This window comes from Perca fluviatilis, chromosome 24 (genome assembly GCF_010015445.1).
Source record: "Perca fluviatilis chromosome 24, GENO_Pfluv_1.0, whole genome shotgun sequence".
In the NCBI taxonomy this organism is placed as follows: domain Eukaryota; kingdom Metazoa; phylum Chordata; class Actinopteri; order Perciformes; family Percidae; genus Perca; species Perca fluviatilis.
This window is the reverse complement of record NC_053135.1, coordinates 4,833,680-4,859,798: the sequence shown is the minus strand read 5'-3', so window position 1 is coordinate 4,859,798 and position 26,119 is coordinate 4,833,680. Positions and strand designations below refer to the sequence as shown.

Genomic DNA, 26,119 nt, shown 5'->3' with positions numbered 1-26,119 from the left:
AATAAAATTATATATATATATATAAAAATGTGATTAAATCAGGGTTATTTCAAGATGTATAACTGACTAGATATCAATAAAAATTCATGACAGAGGATGAAAATGTTATGCCAGAGGCTTAACAATAATGCCTCAAAAAAACAGAATTAGGGGTAATATCACCATATGCTAAGTAGCAAATACATTATTTCTACAAGAACGACCCTATAAGTCCACAAAACAACGGCATAGCGGTGAAAGCAAACAAAGTAAAGGCACGTCTGTAACGTGGATGCACTGAATATTAATGGCCACTCTTGTGTAAGTAACCCATAATGCCTGGAGCTGATTAAATATGAAAAATAATGCAGAAAATGTAATCAACCGCATCGTGAAAAAATGTATGGGGTTCACATATTAGAGAGGATACAGTGTGCATCTCACCAGAACACACATTAGCCTGGCCCGGTTACACTTCTTCTTCTTCTGTGAAGGCAACTAGATAAGACAGACATTCCTGCAGTAATCTAAGCAGATAAAAGGATCTTTAGAGCTGGGGCTTCAGACGAGTCATTTATCATTTTTAGATCATAACATTTATGTTGCAAAGAACGTATGCAGTCAAAACTCAGCGGCTAATGGAGTGCAACATGCAGAATAAAAATCAATACACCACATATTTGCGGGCTTTTTCTGAAAGATAAATGTGCATTGCTTGCCTGGAGTACAAATATAACAAAAGAGTGCCCTGAATGCCTGAGAATAAACACGCTCCAAGAAAAGATTATACCAAACAAACCTCAAATGTGCTTTGCTTCTATCCCCATGTCTTCTTGGGTGCTCCAGGGGAAGAATTGTTTTTTTTCCCCTTTTCCACCCCTGTGCCACTGTGAGCGCACAGACAAACAAATAAACTATGTCTGGTGCAATAAATAAAAAATAAAGATTTTGTGTGCACACTTGCTCAGATACAGTACACTCCCAATTACGTTTTTATTTTGTCAATGTTTCAACCACTTGACAATAACCCATATCTACTTTGTTTATTTTTGTCTTTGTCATGTACCACTAGGGCTGCCGATTCATTTTCAATTAATCGTTTGGTCTAAAAAAATATCAGAAAATGGGTGAGAAATGGTGTCACCATTTTCCAGAGCCCAAAAGGTGATAGCTTGAAACATCTATGTCCAACCAACAGTCCCAAACCCAAATACATTTAATAACTAAGTAAAACAATCCGCAAATATTCACGTCTGGAATTCTTTGCATTTTTGCTTGTATAATAATGATTGCTCCACTATCCAAACTGATGCTTATTAATTCATTTAGTACCACACACATTTGCTATCTTCACAAAGACTAAAGTGTTCCAAATTTCTACGAATGTGTACATATTTTATTGGTAGCACCTGAGCAAGTGCATGATCTCCACTTTCCTTCAAACAGTCAAGAACTAATAAAATATAAATGGAAAAACAAGAAAAATACAAGAACAAGAATGTGTGCTGAACAAAGGTATTCTCCTATTATCATTCAGGCAGCTTAATGTTGTGTTATTTGACCTTTCGAGGCTTCCTCACAGCTGTTCCCCAGCAAGAAAAGGAATAAATGAGACTAAAGTCTTTGAGAACACAGTCCAAACATCACAGATACACTCCTGTCCTATATCTATGCTTAGTGCATATAGGGGTCCATAAAAAAAAAAAAAAAAAAAAAAATACTGCTGTATGTATAGGGCTGGCGATATACTGTATACCAAAAATCATATCTTGGTTTTTTTTCCCGGCTGAATGACAATACACGTTATTTGTTTTTGGTATTTTCTACAAAGTGGGCTTAATGTTCAGTTGATAGTCCAAGCCACATGTGAGAGCACTTTTATCAAAATAGACTGATCAAAATAAAATGCAAAGACAGTTTCCTTCCATATTTCAAAATATACAGCTGCAACACCTGCGATAAAGACGAGAGAGAGGGGGAGCGTGCTGGACGGAAGTGTTTAATACAAAGTTAACGTTAACCTACATCCAGTAACTGTAACGGTTACTGTTCTTTGATATTTTCTTCCGGCGGCAGACACCAGCACTTCAAGAGCGGGAACTCTGGTACAATTACAGCTTTCTCTCTTCAGCTTCACAAAATATACACTTCACAAAATAAGTAGTAAGAACTACAAGTCTCTGATATCTTGCTTTATTATGCATCCACCGTCCATCATGTTAAAGTAAGAACATTTTTGCAACTTAGGGAAGGACGGGTTCTCGGCATCAGCATGTAACCCGGCAGATTTTTTTTAAATTGTTTACTGAATATTTGAAGGAAAACTTAACGTTTATGTCGACATAAAAACTATTATACGCATTTTGTTGCAATTGTATCAAATTAATAATAAATCTTGTTCAGTATTTTATCATATCATTAATAATACCATTATCGGAGATATATCCTGAAATACTATGATATTATGTTAGTGCCATATCGCCCACCTCTACCCAATATATTCTGTTTTTGGTTGCTTTCCCAGCCATTCTCACTTTTCAGGAGTTCTAGTTATTCATCCTTTCAGGAGTTATTCATCCTTTTTCATCATCAATCATCAATACTGAGAGCTAGGTATTGACTAAATTTAAACTTCTATGAGATGTGAAGCACTGAGATACGTTTCAAATAGCACCGAAGCTTCAAATGTACAAATCTAAATCAAATACGAACTTGTGAAATCAAGCGCTACAGCGTCGAGCGGGATAAAAGCACCCGTGTTACTCAACGTCCCAGCCCAATGTGTGCATACAGTAACCTGCAGCTTCATGTCATCAACAAGAGCGGAGGCCGAGGAGATCAGGATCAACCCCTCAACTCTTTGATGGCAACCATCTGTTTGGTCTGGAAGGTCAGCTCTGAAAGTCTTATCTGTGTGTGTCAGTCTTGCGTGAAATATATTTTTCGTCTTACGGCCGAGAGCGGAGGCAGTTAACAAGACCAACTGGGATAAGATGAGGATAAGATTGCTCCACATTAAATCTGCCTATCTTCAAAATCAATTTTGGTAGAGAGAACTTTGAGAGGCAAATGTCATATTTACATACAGGCCTCGTAGGATGATAAGTGTATCAAACATATGTAAATAATTGGTGCTGCATCTAGTTTGTCTAAGATTAATGATGTTCCGTATGGTGTGCACACATAATTCTGCAAACTCTATAGGTCCACTGAGGAATGTGAGAGCAGATGCTTTATTGAAATCAACCATGCATATATGCAGCCGGATGTCAATATCACCTACTGAATTACTCCGAAAGCAGTAGGAAATGTTTTGACGTACAGCCTCGGAAATAAAAGTAAATGTCCTCCTCCATGGTGAATGAGGGGCGGGTTGCACTCTCTGTATTTATTTAATTTAGCTGAAGAACTTTAAAACAGCATGACTTTGACTCCTCATCCCATTCCCCAGGCACCCTGCTGCTATAGCAGTATGGAACAATGTTGGCCGTCCCTAAAATGGATAAGAGTGAGGAGGAGGGGGCGGGAGGATCAGACAAAAAAAAAAAAAAAAAAAGGATGATGCTTTTTTCTTAGACACTAGCATCTGCCTTCAAAAGGGAAAGGCACAATGCTACATTCCAACATGTCTTCCAAAAGTCTTTTTTGAGAAAAACAGCCTTCTTATTGGAGCATGAATTTTAAAAACGGATGGTTCTGAATGTGCTTCACATGGGTCTCCAAATATGCTCAACATAAACTTTCAATTCACAGCCTCATAATTAGAGCGACATGTATCCACGCGGTAGCAGAGATAAGGTGTAAGCATGCCCCATCACAAACGAGGCTTCCTAGTATTATAAAAGCAGTGCTCTCGGACGCGAAACAGCCTGTAGAGTTACACAGGGAGATGGCTAATTTGGTCCTCACCCTTATATCCCCCGCTATTTGACCACTCCAATGTAAATCCAATAATCTACTTGACCGAGGGAGAGGGGGGGTGGGACAGGGAGACATCAATAGTCGTAGCAGCCAGCTTGGCAAACTGGCAAAGTCCCGTCATCGGAACCCAATCAAAAAAAATCAGGGCTAGGAGACTCCACTCTGCACTCATCCCATGCCAAGTGTCATGGCGGAGTGGGATCAGCAGGCTTTGCAGCAGAGCCTTGCGTGTGGAAATGGAAAGGCAACGGCAGCCAACATGCAACTGCAGCTGGTAGAGTATGAGATAACAGGATGCCGGGGGCAAGAGAGAGAATGGCATGAAGCTAGCACAGCCCTGCTTTCCCTGCCTCTGACCGGCTATGTGATACAACTACAATTAGGGCTGAAAGATGTGAGGAAAGTATGTGATATGCTATAACGTTGTTGAATATCGCGATAACGATATTGCTCGCAATCAGTAAAACAGATATTAATGTTTACAGTGTTCCACTAAAAAAAACAAAAAAAACATACAACAAATGCTTGTTGAATTTCAAACAATTGAAAGGTAATCATTTCAAACATTTGGAAATGATGCCCTTTTATTAAACAAATTGAACATTGAATTAAATATAAAAAGGCACCACTAAAAGAAAGGAATCAAAGTTACATTTTATAGTGCAGTTTTCTACGGATATCTTTCAACAAAAAAAAAAAATCCCTGAGTGTCTTTCGCAATATGTGCCTTTCGCAATGTGTTTATTGCGGCAGTAGATATCACGATGGTGATTAAAAAAAAACTATATATTGTGCAGCCCCAACTACAGTCATAAAAATAAACCGCCATGACCCTAAGAGCTGTGCACAAAGAGAATAAAATGCGATTCAGCACTTAACCAAGACTCCCCCAACAATCTCAGCATTATCGAACAGTGTAATCAGCTGGCTGTTTTATCAGGCCCAGCTGCAGCAGGAAGTTACTCACTTCATCAAGCTGAAATGGTTTTTTTCTCTTTAGTAAAAAAAATAAATAAATAAAAAAAATAAAAAGAGAAGATGTCTGCCAGCTGAGCATTTTGGTTAATGACAGCGTATTACTCCTTATCATTTGTCATTTTTGTAAACAAAAACAGTAAAATGGGTGACACCAAGTTATTTAGTTTCTCCTTGCTATTACTTTAACTGTGGGAGCCATGTTTCTGTGTCAAATTCAGGAACTATAGCCAGATAGAAACAGTAGGGCTGAACGATGAATCGTTTTCAAATCCAAATTTGAAAGAATGGGATTAGCTAATCGTGACACCGCGATTAATCGAATGTTTGGTGTAACATTTGGTTCAACATTTTTTATTCCTATTTTTATTATTATATTAATGTTTTTTTTTCATAAGATTAATGCTGGAATAACGTTACATATAACAGATTGTTTACAGACATTTTTTTTTTCAGTGGACTTTCCATTTATTTTATATCATTTTATTTAACGTGATCGTAGAGGGTGCAATATGTAGATGCTGCTGTTGAACGGAGGCATATCTGAAATTTCAGTTTACAGGAAAGTACTGATATTTTTCAATGGAATTGTTTTTGTATTACTATAACCTTAACTTCGGTGATACATGTTCTGTGTTTGACTGTTCAATGTTCCATGCTTATTAAAAGAAAAACACTGGCAAATGATTTCCAGGTTATCATCCTTGCTTACGAATATAGAGCAGTTTTGATGGGGTCTCATGTTACAATGCTCCATGACATGTTTTATCTGTTACACAGTGAATATTGAACTTTAGCTACACAAAAAAAAAAACACATATCAAATCGTAATCGCAATATCTGGCAGAAAAATAGCAATTTGATTTTTTTCCCCAAACCGTTCAGCCACAATATGTATTGTTTTGTGCCGGGTTGTTGAAAGGCCTGCTTGGCAAAAATCGGTATGATCACAGTATGGTGTTGTTGGATTTCAATCCATCATCTGTGCCCACAGTCATATGCAGAACTGGAGACACGCCTGGCTAAGCTCCGGGCCAACAAGATTATCAAATGATCCAATAAACTTTGGATGGCAGTCACAGACATGATCACAACTAGCGCAGTTCAACAGATGAAACACACAGCTCTCTGTGCAGCTCTCCAAAGCCTTCTCCACAGAGACAGAGTGAGCAGAGCAGAGCAGGGCTGAAAGAGAGGGAGCCAGTGTGGAGGAACAGCATAGGTCGGAGCACACCAATGTGAAACTAGCGAAACGCCCTCGGAGAAAGAAAAAAATCAGAGGGAAATTCTACAGCCACAGTGGCACAAAACTCAAGACCTTATAAAAGATGACAGCTTTGCAAGTTACAGCCTCCTCCTATCAGTACTTGCAGTGTAGCCAGGCAGTCATAAAGTCTAATGCATTGTAAATTACGAGTTGTTACACAGAAACCATTAATTCTGCATGAAAACAGGCTCTCCTCCATTGGTTTGCTTTCCCATGTGCGATTAAATTGAACTATTTGGTCATTCATTATTCAGAAAGAAGGCCAAGTGAATAACAATAATGCGATACTTTACTGATCCCCCTGAGGGGAAATGGTCTTTTCGTTTGCCCTGCCTCTGGAAGAGGTCGACAGTTCCAGCACCCTCTGGAGAGATGTTCAAGGAGGAGGGGAAAAATTAAAAGGATCTTACTGCTCATTGAGAGGCTCACGGTGTGCAGAAAATTAATACATTATCAATCATTTCTTTGAGCAAATTGCAAAAAGAATATCAGATTTTTCCTGACCAATATTGCATTTGCTATTTAAATTGCAATTATCTTCTGTAGATCAAAATACAGGCCGGTAATTCTGGCCTATTATAGATATGAAATACAAGATATGATTGTACCAAGCAAGTTATTTAGTTTCTACATTAATGATCAGATAGCATAATGTATTTACTTGGTAAGTTGCTGTCTGACAATGTTTTGCTATCCGACTGATGAACCCTAATGGTCCTGTTAACAGCTCTGTACTTAAGCTGCTTAAGCTAACATTTACGTTAGACTGACAGGACGAGCGACTAATCCCAGATTTATTAAATGTATCTATACTTCACCAGCTACCTCCTCCAAACACTGAAGCTGCTGATTCAGAACTAGGACGTTCATTTCATTGCAGTGTTGGGGCGTTGAAATTAATCATTGCATCGATGCATCGCAATGCGGACCTAGATGTTTCTGCATCGACAGACCGTAATCGATTATTATTATGCCTACTGATGTTACTTGTTGATTTTCGGGTCGCTGCTTTTGTCTTGTTGTCTGCTGTGTTCAGCTGCTTCTGCTACATTCAGAAAGTGTCGTTCAGCAGATACAATAACAAGGGGGAGTTCACATATGTCTGACTGCTTGAATTGTCGATGAAAACCATGTTCAGCTAATAATATTGAGGAGGCGACGCATCTTGAGATCAAATCGAAGACAGGATAATCGTAATCGAATCCTAAGACCAGTGAAGATTCACACACCTAGTTGGTATGATACGAATCAAAACTGCAGGTGGTCACTTAGATCATGTTTCTATAGAAGCGTCTCCACTCCGTAGGTCCCTGCTGTTGAACTACAAAAACATGCAGTGTACTGGCGGCTGTACAGTGGTGGTAAAGAGCGATGCGTCTTTTCACTCACAAACAATCTTTGTCTGAATACAGACACCGGGGGCACGTTCAGCCCCGACAAAACAAAAGCAAAGCGTTGTTTTAAACTGAAACCCAGCTGTGTGCGCAATCGCACTTCCTACGTACACGACGCTGCTGATTGGCTAACATCTCTGACACACCCACCAAACGAGAGAAAACATATCTCATAGCTTGTTGCACACCGTTTCTCAACCATTCAACCCGGAAACTGTAGCAAAACGCTGCACGCTGTTTTGAGATTGAACGTGCCCCAGCTGAAGCAGCACATAAACAAAGAAACAGCCAAACTAGGGATGTTAATAATGAAAAAAAAAAAAAAAAAGTGCGAGAAGGCGATACATCCGCCACATGTTGACCATGTGCCGTGTGTGGAAGTCTGTCTTAAATGCTTTGCGTTACATATTGGATAAATCTTTGGCTCACATTTCCCACTATGTATATTTAGCATTTTGTTACTGTCATTCTGTCAGTTAAGCAGCCATTTGGTTGCAAATGGGGAAGCAATGTACTGGAAAAACCCAACATTAGCACTGAGTATTGGAGTATTGTCCAGCTGTGTGTATTAAAGGAAAATTCAGCCTTGGATATTTGAAAGTCATCATCCTGATTATGCTCAGTGCAAAGAGGAAGTCATTTTCTTTACTTTCCCTGATTTACATTTCCTGCAGAATGTGTCTAAACCTGATGATGTCAATCTCAGGTGGTCAAATGGCTATATGAGATATGCTTGCCAACTAGTCCACAATCATTTACCGGTACCTGTGATTGCGGCCATGCCCTTTACTCAATCATTTACAGGTACCTGTGATTGCGACCATGCCCCTTACTCCTTAGAAATTGGTATCTCTTTGTCTTTTATGATGGATTTCTCCCTGTACGACGCTTGAAATTTGATGCAAAAAGACTGACACCAATTCCTGATGAGGAATGGCAGAGCAGGTTTGGCAAACACAAAATTAAACCAATGGCGGTGACGGCGGAAAAACAGCTCAATTAACATATACTAAAGCAGCATTTTCCAAGGGAGACTCCGACAAAACAGCATATGTTCCCCGAGGGCACCAAAATGACACTGCACGCCGTGACAAACGGCAACCCACGAACTGACAGATTTTCCCTTTAAATTGCGTTGACAAGAAAAAGCAGCGGCAAAAACGTAAGTGCATTGAAATTGTGAACGAGTTAATAAGCTGGTTTGTAATACACTTCGCTATTGGGCTCTTTACAAACGTCATTCATCACGGTCACATACAGTTTCTCTCATCTGGGTGAGCCTTGTTGCACCATAAAATCAAACTCCAATCACTTCCAGGACAAAAATATGATGTACCTAGGGGGAATCTGGTGTTGCCCGAGGGCTTCTTCCAGATTCATTTTAGCCCCAAACATATTGTCCTATTCCCTTTCATATTTGGCACTACAAGTGAGAATAGCATCCAGTTATTTAGTGTGGAACTAACATTTAACATTTCAAAAGATCAATTATGTGTGTCACATTGGCCCACTGACTCTGACAGGCAGGAGGCCTTCACATATAAAACCCCACACACAGGGGTTAAATGAGTTAAAAGCAGCCGGTTACATGCCCAGGGGCTTGCTTCCACTCACAGGATGTCAATAAGATGTAGTTCCCAACACAGCATAGGCCTACATAAACCGCCTATTTATAAATGGAAGGGCAGTGAAAGGGCTCAGAAATGTTTAATAGTGATGTACTGTGACTGCTTTTTCTTCTTTAAAAAAAAAAATAAAAAAAAAAAAAAAAGGGTTAAAACCATTGATTTTTTGGGACCTACAGCCTCATAAGGAGGAAATTCTGAGGGGCTCCTATTAACACACAATCAACAGCAGTGGTACAGTATGATGAGGAACTGATCAGCAGGGATCTAAACCTAGATTCTGGAAATAGCTTTCCAAATTTTGAACATTTGTAGGAGCTTTAGTGACAGACAATGATTTATATCAAGATTGGGCTTTATCAAACCGAGGCAGTCCCAGTCTGCCAAAGAGAAAAATGGAAATTGTAAGATGAAGTCAAGCAAGCTGAGATTAATTAACAGCTTTTTTGGAAACACAGAATCAGTTCTATCACGCTCAGTGCACCAAACTAGACCTCCACACTCGTGTTCATCACTGTCATCTGCAACCATCCGTGTGTCGAGTACCCATTTTGATGTCATTGCCTAATTGAGATTAAACCACTGTATTCCATGTCATAGGTGATGAATGGAGGACTGTGGAACATTTCTTTTGATTAAATTGAACATTTTTTCCCACCGCCACAATATCAGTATCTGGTCATGTGCCAGCACACAGGCTTAAATGAGAGAATTTGGCAGGGCTGACGGTATTAACGACCCAGGCGGCGGTGTAAGGTTGAAATCCACAGTGCTCACAAAAGAGATGGGCTTGCTTCTCTGGTATTATACTCCATGGCAAGAAACAACGTGAAGAAGTATTGATGTAACCACTTCAAGGAGCGGTGTAATTCCAAACAAGACAATCAGTCCTGTAGGAGGGAGATGCGTTTGAGATCTGTGGCAAAATAACTCTCTAGAAATGGATTTCCAGAGGCTTAGGCATACTGTTCACAGCGAGCAAAGACACTGGCCGTGAATTGTTGTTATACGACCCCTCGACCAGAAGGTAAAATCCCAATGAGCAACTTCACCACAGAGGATTATCTCCCACGCTTTCCATTTCTACTGACTCTTTCATACAACGAAAATACAGTAGCAGTATCTGACAGAGTGATAAAGCACAGCATGGTGACACTCATCCCTTTATGCAATGAAACAGAAGGCTGATGGATTTTACTAGTTCATGTTAAGTGACGTGGATTAGTAGCCAGATAAATCACTGGACTTGACATTAGGCTATAAAGTGCACAGCATTATGAAATGCACAATGCTCTTATCTACTTATCTGGATGTAGGCTATGCTGTCTCTGCATTGCTCTCTTATTCTCTCGCTCTCTCTCTCTCACACACACACATATAATGCAAATAAATCAGACACAATCGATCCAACTTTAAAATTAAATACTGACATGCACTGGAACTGAAGAAATTAAGCCTATGAATGATATCGGACTTGAGCATTCTAACCTGACACAATAGGTAGCAGCTCCAAACAACGCTACCTAGTCGCTGTAGAGTAATTGCATCCGAAAAGACTAACTGAAACGTGTTCAAGTAGACCCTCGAAAGCAAGTTTAAAAAGCCATCGTTACGGTTTCAGTAGAATTTTTTATATTTTTTCCAAAACAGCCTTCTCCGCCACAGGGGGAGGACGCATTAACTGCCACAGCAAAAGGTCAAATAGCGCATCCGCAAACAAAACGGCACATGATGGACTTAGCGTGCCTTTTAACTCAATTTCAGTTCCAAAAGCAGCATCCGTCCGGCGGCGGGAGAGAGCGCGTCACTGGAGCGAGCAATTAGTGCCTAGAAAGCGTGCAGCACCCCACACGACGAAGAAACGCAGCATTTGTTTTCAGCATTTCTGCACACCCACCTGTGTTGTTCTCCGTGTCCCGTCGATACAACTCGTCCTAGTAGCCGAGCAGCGTCCGCTCCACACCGCGCGGATTCCTCCTCTGCTCTGCTCTGCTCTGCTCTGCTCTGCTCTGCTCTGCTCTGCGCTGCTCTGTCTGCTCTGCTCGGCGTCTCGCGCAGCGCGGCACGCTCCTTCTGGAGTGGGGGGGGGCTGCAGCCAGCCGGCGGAGGAGAGCAGGCGCCGCCGTCCAATCAGCGGCCGCCTTTTGGGGAGGGATTACAGCCAATCGGCCCCGGCCCGGAGCGAGGAGCATGATGCTGCTTTGTTTAACGGGAGATTTGCTTTCAAGCAACGGAGCGGCCGCTCGTCGTGCTCAGGTGAGCTGATGGCATCGCGTCTGGGCAGAACAAAATAAAAAGCCGCTTTAACTGTAGGAGAGGTATCAGGGGAGTTGAATGATTGACTGGTTCTGTTACGGACATCCTTATTTGATTGAACACCAGTAAAGGAGAGGTACTGTATTTTCATCCTTATTTGATTGAACACCAGTAAATTTTCAAGCCCATCTTGCAATCACTCTGAAACAATTAGATGATATATTGAGTAGTTGATCACTAGCAATCGACTTATCGACTTATCATTTCAGTTTAGTTTTTCTCACTTTTTGTTGTACCAAATAAATCACTCTGACTTCACTCTGTGGGCTTTTGTGAGTGCCATTGTTCATAATTGCTGATCCTTAATAACGAATTAATCAGTTAATTGGGAAATAATTGGCAGAATTACTAATAATTAAAATAAGCATCATTTGCTGACCTGAATCTCTCCTCCTCTCCAGACATGCAATGAAAAGATATATTCAGCATGGCTGAGTTGGACCAATCAAGTGGCTACTGTGTTCCCCCCAAACAATGCTTTTATTAGAGAGTTGACAGGAAATGTAACAAAGGTCCCTGGTCATATTCAACCCAGGACCATTGCTGTTCATGTGGGATAAGCTACAAAATACCATGGTAAAATATGGCATCAAACCTTCCCAAAATGCTATTTGAGCTGAATTATAACAAATAACTTCACACCATGCCTTGAATTTATCAGACCTAACTAGCCTAGAGAACAGAGAACTGTATGATGAAACTTTGAGGGACTCTGCAAAAGAATTACTATAGAAATACAACTAAAAACATTAAAAAAACACGTTGGTTGCGAAAAGTTTAGCACAGTTGAGGGGGGATTCTTTTTATGCAGCATGCCTGTGTCTTTTAATGTGCATATGGGGATGTGGTCACGGTTAGAAGACAGACCTGGAAACATGTGAACCTGCCCTTTAGGCTTTGGTGATCTATCAGGCTGGGCTGCAGATTACCCTGTTTGGCTTATGGCTAAATCTGCATTTCCATTTCAAAATTGAATACCGTCTTGGGTATCTTCAACAGCTGTACACTGGTCAGTTTTATTATTGTTGCCTCTTCTTTCTGATTGAATGGGCAGTTGTTTGGGTTTGTAATTATTTGGCAGAAGGATAAAACGAATAAAAACATACAAAACTGCATCTACTTTGGATTGTCAATAAAACACTACAGGGGGAAAATAGCCCAATTAAAAAGATGCCAAACCGCATTTCAGGAGAGGATGCTGAATTATTGAAACAGCAACAGTGCTTCCCCAACTTAAAGGAGCTGTCAGCACAATGTAGCATGACGACCCACAGTGAAATTGTAAAGCCATCACTTTTCTGACACTAAAGTAATTTTTTTGCTGGTTTAATTAACATTGCAGTATATTCTCGTTGCAGCCAATTACCCATAGTGTTCAAACTGTAACTGAGAAGGAGAACAAAATCTGTCAGAGGTGACAAAAGCCACCTAATGGAAAAATCTGTAACTCCTACATCAGGCCTGCTCTCAGTGAAAATCAATACGCCTTTCGCCAAAGAGATCTCAGCTGAACTGGGTTATCTAGCTAGGCCATATATCAGACTAGCCAGCCACACAAAGGGGACACAGCTAAGTACCAATACTGCTCCCGCGTGTCTATGCACCTACTAATTAAAAAGTCATATATTGTCGAGTTCATGAAGCTTTATTTCAACCATAAAGACATAATAGAAAACGGGAAAACCTCTTTGTTCAGACACAAAAGAAAGCTGGCAGCCATTCATTCAAAGAAAAACAGTTTGTAATTAATGCACATATTAAAAAGTTTTAAAATATAGCCCTGTTTCGATCAGTCAGCAAAAAACATATATGCATACTAAGTAAAATACAAGAAAAAAATAAGCACTTAACCATTTCTCTGCACACCAGGTGCATTCAATCAAACAAAGCTAAATATTGAATAAAAGAGCAGAAGAACAATTTTAAAACCCAGTACAAAAACACTTGATTGAAATCAGAGCAGTTCATCTCTCCATGGACATAAATTTGAAATTACAACGCTGCCTGATTATTAGCTGAATGGGCTGAAGGGGTTCAAGAGTTGTCGCTGTCATCGTCGTCGTAGTATCTGTTCCTCTTGATCTGCTCCTCCACTGTCAGGCGGCGTCGTTCGTCGTCGTCGCCGTCTGCCCACAGAGAAGTGCCACCGCTGCCTGCTCTGTAGTTTGTGGCAAAGCTGTCACTGCTCTCATCCCTTCCCCTCACATCTCCCGCTTTATCTGCGCTTTCTCTCGCCACCATCCCGAAATCAAAAAGGTCATCCAGCGTCGACACCGGAGGCGTCTCCCCGGCAGATTGACTGAAGATGTTGGATCTGAAATCAGACAGCAAGCCGGAGCTGCTGGTGCTTAGGCCGGCGAAAATGTCCTCGAGGAAGCTTGATGTGCTAATCTTTGGCTCGGTGGCCTCGTTTTTGAAAGTGAACATTCCCTCGGCTGTGTCTGTGAAGAAATTTGTGTCTGTGGCTTCAGTACATTTGGCACCCGCTGGCACAAAACCATCATCCCTCTGTGCCAATTGCAGCACGTCGCTTGGCATCCATTTTGATTCTTCACAGTGATCGGCTTGGAAGAAATCGGTTGTTCTCGTTGTATCTGTCAAAAAAAGTGACTGGTTTTTCTTCTCCTCATCCTCGCCAAGCCCTTGAAACAGGAGGTCATGCTCCAGCAGGGTCTGGCCATAATTATTGTTATTGTTGGAGTTTGCGTTAAGTGCCTGTCCTGCAGTGGCCTGCTCATCTATTAAAGTGACCTTTACCGCCTCCCCATTGTTCGTACCATCATTCTTTTCTTTATCTATCTCCTCCTGGCTTTCCTTCTCGCCCGCTGCACTTTCTATCTGCCCATCATGTCCATTTACGTTCACTTGCTCCACCCTTTCTGCGCTTTTCTCTCCATTCTCCTGCAGCATGTTTGTGCTCTCCACAGCTCCGCCACCATTCCCTGCGCTTTCTTCCTTCTCTTCCACTCCAGGGTGCACTTCAGAGTCCATTTCAGAACCCACTGGTGCCACAGCCCCGGAGCCACTGTTTGACTCTTTGGTTTCTCGAGTGCGAGCGACACTTGTTGGTTCCTCAGCGACTGCTAGGGGGGAGGCCGAAGCCTCTGACTGTGTTGGAGTCTCTTCAGGCATTTTAACATTCTCTGTTGAACAGGCACTCTGTTGCACCTTGTCGTTTTCCTGGGGTCCATTTTGTACTTTATCTGCGGGGATATTGGTCTCCTTTGATGAAGGACTCATCAGCTGATTGAGTGCTTCATTTTCCTGAGCTGAGCCCTCCCTGGGGGGCCACGATGGCTTAACCAATTTCAACTCCTCCTCTATGTTGAAGGGTTTCTTTGGTGATTCAGATTGAGGAGGCCACACTACCGACATCTTGGTTGTGAGCTTTATGCTTTCCTCCTCTGATTTTCTTACGTCATCATCCTTAATAACCAGTGTGCTCTGAGCGGTGGGAGATCTGGAATCCATGACTTTCTTCTCGGGGGACGGCGATTTGACTTTTGTGTTTTCAGCTGAATTCTCCTGGTTCTTACTATTCCATAGTTCTTTGTGTGGTTTCTGTCCAAATCCCTCGTCATAATTTCCTTTGGATTTGAACAGCTGCGTGTAGTGGGGCTTGCAGTACATTCGTCCATGGAGAGAGGCATAGTTACCAAGACTATTAAAGAAAGAAAGAAAACAAGAGGTTAGAGTCGTGCAAACACTGGAAAAAAGGCCACTTCTCATAAAAGTACAAAAAACAACAATGAAAACAAGGTGTTTTTGCTTGTAATAAGTAAAAATGTGAGTGTGTGTGTGTGTGTGTGTGTGTGTGTGTGTGTGTGTGTGTGTGTGTGTGTGTGTGTGTGTGTGTGTGTGTATGTGGAACGGTGTGTCAGATGTTTGCTTGGTGATACAGATGTTTTTTTTATGTTTGTGTTTTTTAATGTTATCTGTTGATTGCTGGAGCAGAAGATGCAAGACAATAAAGTTTTATCTTATCTCTTATCTTCTGCTGTTTTTAAGACTCTTTCACTTAACAAGATATTTAAGATGCATCATCTAAAAACGAGTCCCTATGTCTCACTGAAATATTACTTGTTAGGTGAATGTGTCTTATATTAAGTGGGATTAGATATTTTGACTAGAACTTAGATGAATATACTTGGTAACATGTTGCTTTTTAGCAGTGAAGAAAGTCCAGACGAAGGCGTTTGCTCGGTGAAATAGCTCTACCTTAGTTTGCCTCTGCAGTGCTCACAGCGAAAGCAGCTTTTATGGAAGTTTTGTTTGTCTGCGATCAGCGATTCCATCGGGTACACCCTCTTCCGACACACCCTGCACAGTTCGGACTCTGGAACTCGAATTTTCTGAAAAGAAATGAGGTAACACTTTAATTTACAGGGTCGTCATTTCCCTTGTTATTTCCTAGGAAATTTCCTGAAGAGAGCCATATCATTTGGTACAAAATCACAGGCAATATAAAGATGTTCAGTTGGTACATTTCACATTCATTTGTTTAGTTTAACCTAGAGCAGTGTTTCCCCAACCTTTTAGGCTTGTGACCCCTCCACATTAAGCAGCGTGGGCTTGTGTATAGATAACTAATAAAATAATTGTAGGAAAGTCCCAAAAACATTAACAGAAGTTTGTACAACAAAAATTATTTTTTGGTTATTCTTATCTCTTTAATAATCTTGTGACTGTTCTGATTTATCTTAGGGCCACTCGGGGATTCATGACCTGCAGGTTTGGAACCACTGACCAAGAGAGTCTTTAAAGCCAGACAAATAAATAAATAAGCTAGGCCTATTTTATCAAGAATTACTATGAAATTACAGAGCTCTTTCCAGGAAAGTTAAAATCATTGTTAGGAGAGTGTTACCAAAAGGAAAAACACACTATTCAACCGGCAAACAAAATAAAACTGTAACTGTGTGTATCAACACAATGTGGATCCTTCTTCTGTTTGTGTCAGAATATGTACTGCACTGTAATTAGCATCCGCATTGCAATTGCAATTATCGTCTAAAAAGGGCTTGTTTTTGAAGGTCTGAGAGTCATTTTCATAATTACTGCAACAGCTTTAAAAATGTGAATAATTTAATGCTTTAAAACCTTGCTTTAGTTTAAAATCCACTTATTGAACGTGGAATAAAAGGTGAAGCCTTATCTTTAACTGAAGAATGCAAAAATAATTCAATTGTTTATCTTATTGCTGGAGACATTTCAAGGCGTTCTCTGCATCACACACCCATGCATAAGAAATGTAAGTTTAATATGTTGCCGTCATTGCCAGCTTCTCACATCAGAAGCATAAATAAAAAGGGACAAAGTTTAACCCGTGAATATTAAAAATCCGTGAAACCGACAGCTCCTAAACTGCGAGCAGCTCAGAGCTTTAGTGTGACCGTTTCAAATAAAAAGAAAACACATCAAAAGGAAATCATGCCGTGTAAATAACTGTCAAACCAAATGCTAATGCTTCTTTTCTTTTCCACGCAATGCAGTCGATGCTTGAAACTTCTCACACACAATGCATGTTAAACACACCGTCACGCCTGTTTAGTATCCTCATGCTGCACAGCTCGGTTTACCCGTCACGACAGTCTCCTGCTGGTGCGTCACGATCTGCGAAGTCCTCTGCTCCGTGACACTGAAACCCAGGTTCTGGAAAACTCCTTGGCTCTCGGCCCACGACTGCTGGAAGTTTCTCAGCAGTTCCTCGGCCGAGGCCTCGGCGGGCACGCCAACCGTTGGAACATTGCCTCTCACCACGTCAGCGTAGGACGGAGGGTTACCGCGGGTCAGGGAGTTCTCCGAATGCATCTCGCTCGTCGTCTCACTTATCAGGTTCCCGAAGTCGTCGACGCTGCAGAATTGCTCGGTGACTGCTGTCGTTTCAGAGTGACCCCCCGATACGGAACAAGCTGACTCAGATTCTCTTCTTTCTATCTGTTCTCTCAACTCTCGGGCAGCCTGTGAACTATGCTCGCCGGTCTCAAACACATCCTTGATTGCTTTAACGTTGAATGAAGGGATTTCGTCAGCTCTTGGTGGGTCAGCCTCTGCGTCCTCCGTATCGCTCCCCAGCCTCTCGCTGATGGCAATGGGCTCCTTTCTGGCGTAGACTTTGGGTTGTGGAGATTCAAATCTGTTCACCAGCTTAGACAGATCAACTTTGGGGAGATCCTCTTTCAGAAGGTCTATAGTCACAGCCTGGGCGCCTTCCTCGGCGTCGGGTCCCAAACGTTCGGGGATATCGATGGGATCCTTCCGCGTGTACGTCCTGCTCACCTCCGCCTTCTGCGCCTCCTCAAAGAAAGACTTTTTATCCCTCACAGTCATCATGGAGTCCCCCATTTCTGCGACGTCCACAAACTTTTGCTCATCGGCGTCTATGGGAGTCGCCCTGTCGCCAAACGGGGAGGGTTGCTCTCTTTCAGCCGCGAAGCCCTCTGACAGCGGCATTGGAGGCGGAGGGGTAACGCTGATGGCATTGCTGGAAAGCTTGGAGGTGGTGTCCCGCAGTTTCATCAGCTTCTCCGAGCGGCTCAGGGTGGGAGACGGCGTGGCCCTGCTGAAGCTACATGTGGGCGTGTAGGACTTGCGAGGAGGAGGCGGGGGTGTCCCGACTGACTTGTAGGGCGGAGGAGAAGGGGTCACTCTGAGCGGCGAGTCTATCCTCCGTGACTCGATACTTATAAAAGTGGGCGACGGAGTGCGGATACTCGCTAACGGGGAGGACACTCTCGGATCAGCCGCGTCACTCATCTCCTGATACACTTTCCTCTCTTGCAGTGATCTTTTCTCTTCCACTACTTTCTTTTCACTTTTGGATGAGCCGATACTGATCTTCGATATTTTCGCAGTCGCTCCACTGATAACGCTCTTGTCTGGTTTCGGAGGCACTGGCGGCTCTTCTTTTTCTTTCCCCTGCTTCTCCACAGCGGTTGAGTTTTCCTCCAAAAATGTGAGCTTTGCTTGAAACATATTTTTCACGTAGACCAGCATTTCTTTCAGCTTTTTCTTACTTTGGTGTTTAGCAATTTCACTTAAATTCTTTTTCTCGTCTGAGCCCATGGCCCAGTCAGGGAGTTGGCTGATTATCATCCTGACAGTGTTGGAGTCTATTTTGCTCGGTGTGCCCTCGAGCTCTTTTATTTGAGCGAGCAGCTTCTGCATCATATTACATTTCTCCAAATCAGTGATTTCTTCGGAATGAGCCTCGTCTTTAGGGGCCGCTTTCCCAGTCGCTCGCACAAACACATCCTTAGGTTCACCTTTTGACTTTACTGCCTTCATCTGCATTTTATTTGTTTCTGCTGCTTGTACCTTGCTTTGTTTTTGCACCTGAAGATCCTCTTGCCTCTGATGGCATTGCTGTACCACACTCTCAGTCACAACCACCTCCTCGTGTCTTTGAATGTGCTCTGCCTTCATGCTCTGCTGACTGTGGGAGACAGATACATGGCCTTGATAAGTTGCTGCAGATGTTGTCTTAGCCACCTTAGGCATTAAAACAGTAACTGATGGTGACTGCTTTACTTCACTCTCATTCCTTTGCACCGGCTTTCCCTTGTCCACGTTAATGTCCACTTCAACTCCCTTTATAGGTGGGCTCACGTGACTTTTCTTCTCCTTTTCTTTCATTTCTGTTTTCATCTCGGTTCTCGCTGATGTCAGCTGGCTGCTTTTCTGATACACTTTTGTTTCACTTTTCTGTGACACGTTGCCTTTCTCTTGCTTTAAATGCATTTCACTTTTCATTTCACTGTCACATTTCTCCTCTCTCTTCTCTGTTGGCATCTTAAAGGTTTTCACCTTGAAATTTGGAGTTACCTTTGGAATTTTAGTGGGTTGAGAGGGACCTATTTTCCCCTCCTCTGTCAGAGGCACATTAATATTCTTTACATCTTCAGCTTTCAATGTGACCGCAGTCTGGCTTTGAAGATTTACATTTTGCTGGACAGCACTCTGTGTGGCAGCAATAGACCTGCTGCTGGATTCCTTAATAAACTGCTGCTGCTCGCTGACTGAAGAAGTGATCACACTCGAGCATGACTGGACCTCAATATTTGAGGCCTCGCGATGACACTGAGTAGGAGAAACAGTCTGATTCTGGGGTGCAGTTTGACTCTTTTTAACATCAGTTGAGGAAAGTATTTTTTCTGAGGAGTGCTCGCTGGCAACATGCTTTTTATCTAAGGACACATTTGTAAATCCAGATGCTGATTTCTTATTTACCACTGAGATCAAGGGCTTGCTCAAAGGGATCTGGGAAGGGGTTTTCTTGGCAGGCAATGTTCTTTCTTTGGAAACGCTCTTGGCTTCTTCGCTCTTTGCTTTTGTCGCTTCCATGGTCGCTTGTGTCTCTGTGTTCTGTGCTGCAGAAGGCTCTGGACTGGCAGCAGTGGATGGTATATTAATTGGCGGAGGAGTTGGAGTTGTGACATTACTCCTCACTATTTCTTCTTTCTCCGTTTGTTGCCGATACCTTTCCTCTGCAAGCATGAGCGGGGTTTTAAATTTGCGAGCGTAAGGCCTGGGCTTTGCGGCTGGAGCGGGTTCAGGAGGTGGAGGCAGTTTCATGGGAGGGACAAACACTTTTTTAGGTGGCTGTGGGCTCTCTTTTGGTTTCACAGCCGGGATGCTTGGTATTTTTGTTGTCGACGCTGTTATTAATTCAGACTGCATCTGCTTGCTTGTTTCGATCAGCTGGCTAGTTTCCTTTTTCACTTCTTGAACTTGAGCTGGTTTTCCCCGCTCTGTTGACGCCGTTTCTGCTTGATCAGGGGGGAGCTGTGCTGGAGGTGGAGGTGGTGGAGGAGTTGGCTGCTTTTTCTGCCATTTGGGTTTAACGTGTACGGGCTGCTTCTGTGTTTCTGGCTGCTTGGGCACTTTGAATAAAGGCTTGCCAATGGGTTTGCCCAGCTTTGCAGGCGGAGGCTGAGGCATTGCGTTAAGCTCTTGCTGCGAGGGGGGCGGAGGGAGAAAATCTTGTCCACCCACAGAGGGCGGAGGAGGTGGAGGAGGAGGGAAAAAGTCAGCGTCAGACCTGCATTCCATAGGAGGCGGAGGCGGTGGAGGTGGGAGGTCGCTGTCCTGCCTCATGATAGACGGGGGGGACGCTGGGCTCCCCAGCACTGGTGATGGCGGCGGAGGGAGGGACAGCTCAGACTCTGAGGGTGGAGGTGGTGAAGAGGGAGGAGGGGGGAAGTGAATCTCCGGCTTCGCCTTTTTGATTACCCCTTTCCCTCTCATGTCAAGGCTCCGGTAATCACTCTTCATATTTTTTATGTCATGCTTTTGCGTGACAGCCCTGCTCTCCATTTGCTTTTGAGACATTTGCTCGGATACATTTTGCTTGTGCGTGACAGTTTTCTCCGTCACTGTAGTCTGCACCTGTTTGATCGTCTTTGTTTCACACATTTGCTTGTTTGAAACATTGGTCTGTGATGTGTTTTGCACCTCTTTCATCACACTCACATCCGATGCTTTCGTCTCTGTGTGATCATTATTAGTCATCTGTTTATTCTTTATCATAATAGGCTTAGGAGCGTGTGTTTTCTGCGGGGGCGGCGCTTTCTGTTTCTGTTCTTTCATGCTCTTGTGTTGAGAGGCCCCAGCAGTACTGTCTGTTTTGGCTACAGTAACAGAGTGGTCCTCTTGGGTTATTACCTGTGTTTTCACCGATTTGCTTTCGTGGTGCCTCTGTGTGTGCTTCTGTGACTCACCGCTCTGAGAGAGATTTTTCACAGCGGGGGCTGGATTGACTGCTGCACTCTCACTCTTGACTTCATGTAAGCATTCATGCTCCGCTTGCTTTACGCTTAATGGATTTTTCACAGGCACTTTTGCTTTCTTGGGGAGATGCATGCGTTTCACATTTGAATATTGTTTTCTATGCATTAGATTCTTTATTGCCCCTCTAACGTCCCCTTTTACTACCTCCTCTTTTTCCACCTGCGTTGTCTCCTGTCCTTCGTAAAGACATTTTATAGATGTTTTCACATCTCCTTCCATGCTCCCCCTGCGCTGCATTTTGGGAGAAGTCGTGGGCTCTAGCAAGAGCTGAATAGTGGCTTTGACATCCCCTTGTTCGCTCACTTGATGCTGGTAAACCTTCTTCGCGCTTGTTGCCTCATGTAAGCTTTGCATGGCGATGTGGATGTCTCCTTTGAGAATTTGCTCTTTTTCAATCTCTTTCACGGCTTGCTTTGCCTCCTCCAGAGACTTCAGGGTCCCTTTGATATCACCTGGCACTAGATCTTCAACAGTCGTTTCCGTATTGCTGGTTGCAGATTTCTCCAGGGACTCGAGAGCCCCTCTGATGTCTCCCCTGACAATTTCAGGCTTTTCCATTTCTTTGGCTTGATGCTGGGCCTCCTCCAGAGACCTCAAAGTAGTGGGGATGTCCCCCTTGACCACCTCCTCTTTCTCTATTACCACTTTCTGATTGATCGCTTGGGTCAGTGAATCCAGGGCTGCGCTCAGGTCACCTTTAACAATATCCCTTTTCTCTAGGTTTCTGTAGGCAACGGCAGGCTCCGTCATAAAGACTTTAACATTGCTGTGCACGTCGCCAGGAACTATGTCGTCCTTTGCCACCGTGCGACCAATCTGCTGCTGATTCTTCTGCAGCAAGATTTTGGTCACCGCGACATCACCACCTATGATATTCTCCTTTTCCATCTTTCCCTGAGCGTCATCGGGTCCGTACTGAAGCTGCTTCAGGTAATCCAAGGCTCCCGACTCAATGCATGTGGAGTAAAAGCTGACGTTACCCCTCTCCGTGTCTCCCACCCTTATAGTTTTCGAGTCTTCCCCTCCTGAGTTGGAGAGAAGACGATGAAGGGTTCTGCTCACATTTCCTTGAATGATATCCTCTTTCTCCATGGTAGCCCTCTCCCCTTTATTCAAGAGGGAATAGATAGTCATCCTCACGTCTCCTTTCTCATCCTCTTGAATCAGAATCCCACGCTTGGAGGAGCCTTCGCTCTTGAGCAAATTGTTTACGGCCTCTTGAATGTCACCGCGGACAATTTCCTCTTTCTCCACATTGTTTTCCCTTTCCTGGTTGAATAGCTGCTTCACTGTGGTGTTGATGTTCCCCCGCTCCTCGCTGTCAATAGTTATCCCCCTTTCCGTGAGCTCTCTGCGGTTTAGGAGGTTCATCATTATGTTGCTCAGATCCCCTCGGATAATTTCTTCTCTTTGGATTTGTGGAGCCTCCTGGTTCATGAGTTTATACTTGGCCATGCGGACATCGCCGATCTCATCTGCCTCAATAAGAACACCTTGGGAGTCCACCATTTTCTGACAGTAAAGCTCCTCAAGTGTCTCTTTGATGCTTTTACCTATAATTTCCGTCTTTTCCATGCTGCTCTCGTTGAATTCATGGAACGGAGTGGATTCAAATAGCCATGTCGTCGTCTTCACATCGGCCTGTGGGATTTCCTCCTTTTTGGAAATCAGCTCTGTGCCATCAGTCTCTCTGATGCTGTCAAGAGGCTGCTTCTCAAAGAGCCACACAGACTGTTTGACATCCCCTTTCATCACTTCCTCTTTTGTCACTCTCTCCATGCCATCATACTCTGCGCCTTCGCCGTGGATCTCATCCATTGTGCGCGTTTCAAACATCCACGTGGCAGATCTGACATCGCCCTTTTGGATTTCGCTCACGCTAACTGTTCTGATGTACTTTTGGGACATCTCATCAGTCTCAAATCGCTGCTTGTTTGTCTTCACATCGCCGCCTTGGATATCTGCAACTGTTTTCGACCTGACTTTAATTTCCTCTGTAATTTCATCCAGAGGTTGCGTTTCAAACCTCCACCTTGCAGAGCTGACGTCTCCTTTGTTAATGCCTTCCTCAGTCACAGCTTTAATAACATAGACCTCCTCTGAGTCTCTAATTGAATCCAGAGGCTTTGTCTCAAACTGCCACCGAGCCCCCACCACATCCCCTCTAATGATTTCTTCCTTAGTAACTGTAGTTACTTCATGATAATGGCCCTCTTTGTCGCAGATGGCGTACAGCGGCTGAGTTTCAAACATCATGGTGTAATTTTTCACATCCCCCCTCTCTACTTCATCTCTAAAGATACTAGTGAGTTTAGAAATATCATTCTCAGTGGACTCCTCTTTAATTTGATCGAGAGAGAATGTCTCAAAAATGAAGCGGCCTTTGTCAACGTCACCCCCCTGTACGTCAGTCACAGTGCGACTTTCCCTCGCCTCTGTAGAATCATCACAGATGGCATCGATAGGCTGATGCTCAAACTTCCAGGTACAGTTGACCACGTTTCCCCTCTGGATGTCCTCGGCCTGCTGTGTTTTCAACCTCTGCATCGTTTCCTCAGAGGTGGAGCTCATAATGTCAGAGGAGCGATTCTCAAAGATGCACTTCATCCTGGAAACATCGCCCGACTGGATGTCGATTTCCGTCACCCTCCTGAAAGAGGCGCTGTCCTCGCCTGTGATATTTTCCAGGTTCTCTGTTTCAAAGAGGAAGCGGGCCAGTCGCACATCTTTTCCTTGGACGTCCTCTTGATTTACAGTGCAGGTTTTCAGAATGGTCTCAGAATCTGTGTGGTCGCGTATGTTATCAAGTGTCTGGGTCTCAAAGAGCCAAGTGCACGTTTTGACATCACCTTTTTGAACTTTCTCGATGTCGACCTCGCTCTTTTCCACCTTTTCATACAGAACATCCATCGGTTGGGTCTCAAATAGCCACCTGCAAGTCTTAACGTCCCCTTTCTCAATTTCAATATCTTCCTTAGTTTTATGTTCTTCATCCTCAAAATTACTGGAACATTTAATGGCATCAAGCGGTTGAGTTTCAAACAACCACTTGGCTGTTTTGACATCCCCTGACTCGACCTCCTGCTTGGATATACCTTTTATGATCTGAAACTTATTGATGCTTTCATCAAACTCGTCGATAGGACGGGTTTCAAACATCCATCTGCAGCTGCGCACGTCACCCTTCACAATCTCCTCACGCCTCACGGTCCTCACCTCGTGGTAATGGCCAGAGCTGTCCTGCATAGCGTACATAGGGGTTGATTCAAAAAGAACTCTGTTGGATTTGACGGATCCACATGTGACACCTTCAATCTGAATTCTCTGTGTTCCTTCACACTTACTTAAATCCATGCTTTCAAACCTTTCTTTATAGTTTGTCACATCTCCTTTGTCGAGAGCTTCAACGTTCACAGTTCTTGTAATCTCCTTCTTCTCCTCCCTTATATTCTCCAGTGGCTGGCTCTCAAAGACCCACTTTTGATGCCTCACGTCACCCTTTTCTTCTTCAGACGCAACCGTTTTCTTAAGTTTTCCCACTTCGAGCAGTTCTTTCAGATTTTCCATGGGTACTGTTTCAAACAGATGCCTGGCTGATTGAACGTCGCCTCCTACAATCTCCTCTGAAAGTAAAGGTCTAGCATTGGCATTGTCTTTCAGAGTATCCATAGCCTGAGTCTCGAAAACCAGACAGTGCCTCCTCACATCAGCACCGATTATGTCTTCTTTTTGCTTCCTGGAACTCTCCCATTCCTCATCCTTAATGGTGTCAAGGGTCTTTGTCTCAAAAAGCCATCTACCTTTGTTCACACCGCCTTGAATGTTGTCCTCCATGGATATACCACATATCAGCTTCACCATCGCGGGGTCTTTGTTAATAATATCCAGAGGCTGGGTTTCAAACATCCAGCGTGATGTCTTGACGTCTCCCTTCTCTGTCTCCTCCCTGCGGATGGTGGTGATCTCTAGCATCTCTCCCGAATCCCCCCTGATGACACACATGGGATGGGTCTCAAACATGCGAGTGGTTGTCTTCACATCCCCTTTGATCTCTTCCAGCTCAGACTTCAGGTTCAGGAAGTGGCTCTCCTCAATAGTTTCGGTTTTACCTAGGGAATCCAAATGCTGGGTCTCAAAGAGATATCTAGCGGTTTTCACATCTCCGCCGGTGATGCTTTCGGTGGTGACAACATCCGTCTCCTGCTCGTCTTCCTGGTAGATCTTATTCAGATAATCAAGTGGCTGCGTCTCGAAAAGCCATGTAGCAGTGCGGACATCTCCCCTTGCAAGCTCAGCCGATTTTTGTGACTGCTCAGTTGAATTTGAAGCCTCTGTCCCCAGAGCATCCATGGGCCGAGTCTCAAACATCCAAGCTGTGTGTCGGACATCTTTGCCAGCAATGATTTCCTGCTGCGCGATATTCCTCACCTCGTCCTCATCTGGGGTGTCATCTTTGATTGTATCTAGTGGCTTGTTCTCGAACATCCAGCGCATGGACTGCACTTCGCCTCTAAGGATCTCCTCCCATTCCAGATCATCCCTGTCGGGGCTTGAACACTTACTCGAGCCGTTGCCGTCATTTTCAAACAGATAGCATGCCTGCTGAACGTCTCCCACCATGTCCTCGCTTTCTAAAGCCTCCTTTTCTGCTTCAGTAAGCGTACTCAGGAACTCCTCTTCGAGGTTCTTGCGAACCTCTGGATGAATGTGCTTGGAGATGCGCTTGAGTTCAGCCATACTCTTGTGTTTAAAGTACTGCTCCTTGGTAACAGTGCGCTTATGTTGGGAGGCTGGCTCCTGACGCTGGGATGAAACGTACTCAGGGGTTTCCTGTAACAGGTGTAGGCGGGCGG

The 26,119-nt window shown here is 43.5% G+C and overlaps 2 protein-coding genes across 3 annotated transcripts in view; both read right to left on the bottom strand.

Annotated features, from left to right (window-relative positions):
* LOC120554485 (beta-1,3-galactosyltransferase 1-like) overlaps positions 1–11,161 on the bottom strand; it is a 100,452-nt gene extending 89,291 nt beyond the window's left edge. For both annotated transcript variants that reach the window (XR_005638464.1, XM_039793404.1), the window contains exon 1: positions 11,059–11,161. The gene's annotated coding sequence lies outside the window, so the exon portion shown is untranslated. The remainder of the gene's footprint in view (positions 1–11,058) is intronic.
* Positions 11,162–14,999: 3,838 nt separating this feature from the next.
* The window catches only part of xirp2a (xin actin binding repeat containing 2a), a 48,493-nt gene continuing 37,373 nt past the window's right edge, over positions 15,000–26,119 (bottom strand). Inside the window, 3 exon segments of the mRNA XM_039793342.1 lie at positions 15,000–15,138; positions 15,696–15,829; positions 17,057–26,118. Coding sequence (XP_039649276.1) covers positions 15,735–15,829; positions 17,057–26,118 — 9,157 coding nt within the window. The 3' untranslated portion in view covers positions 15,000–15,138; positions 15,696–15,734.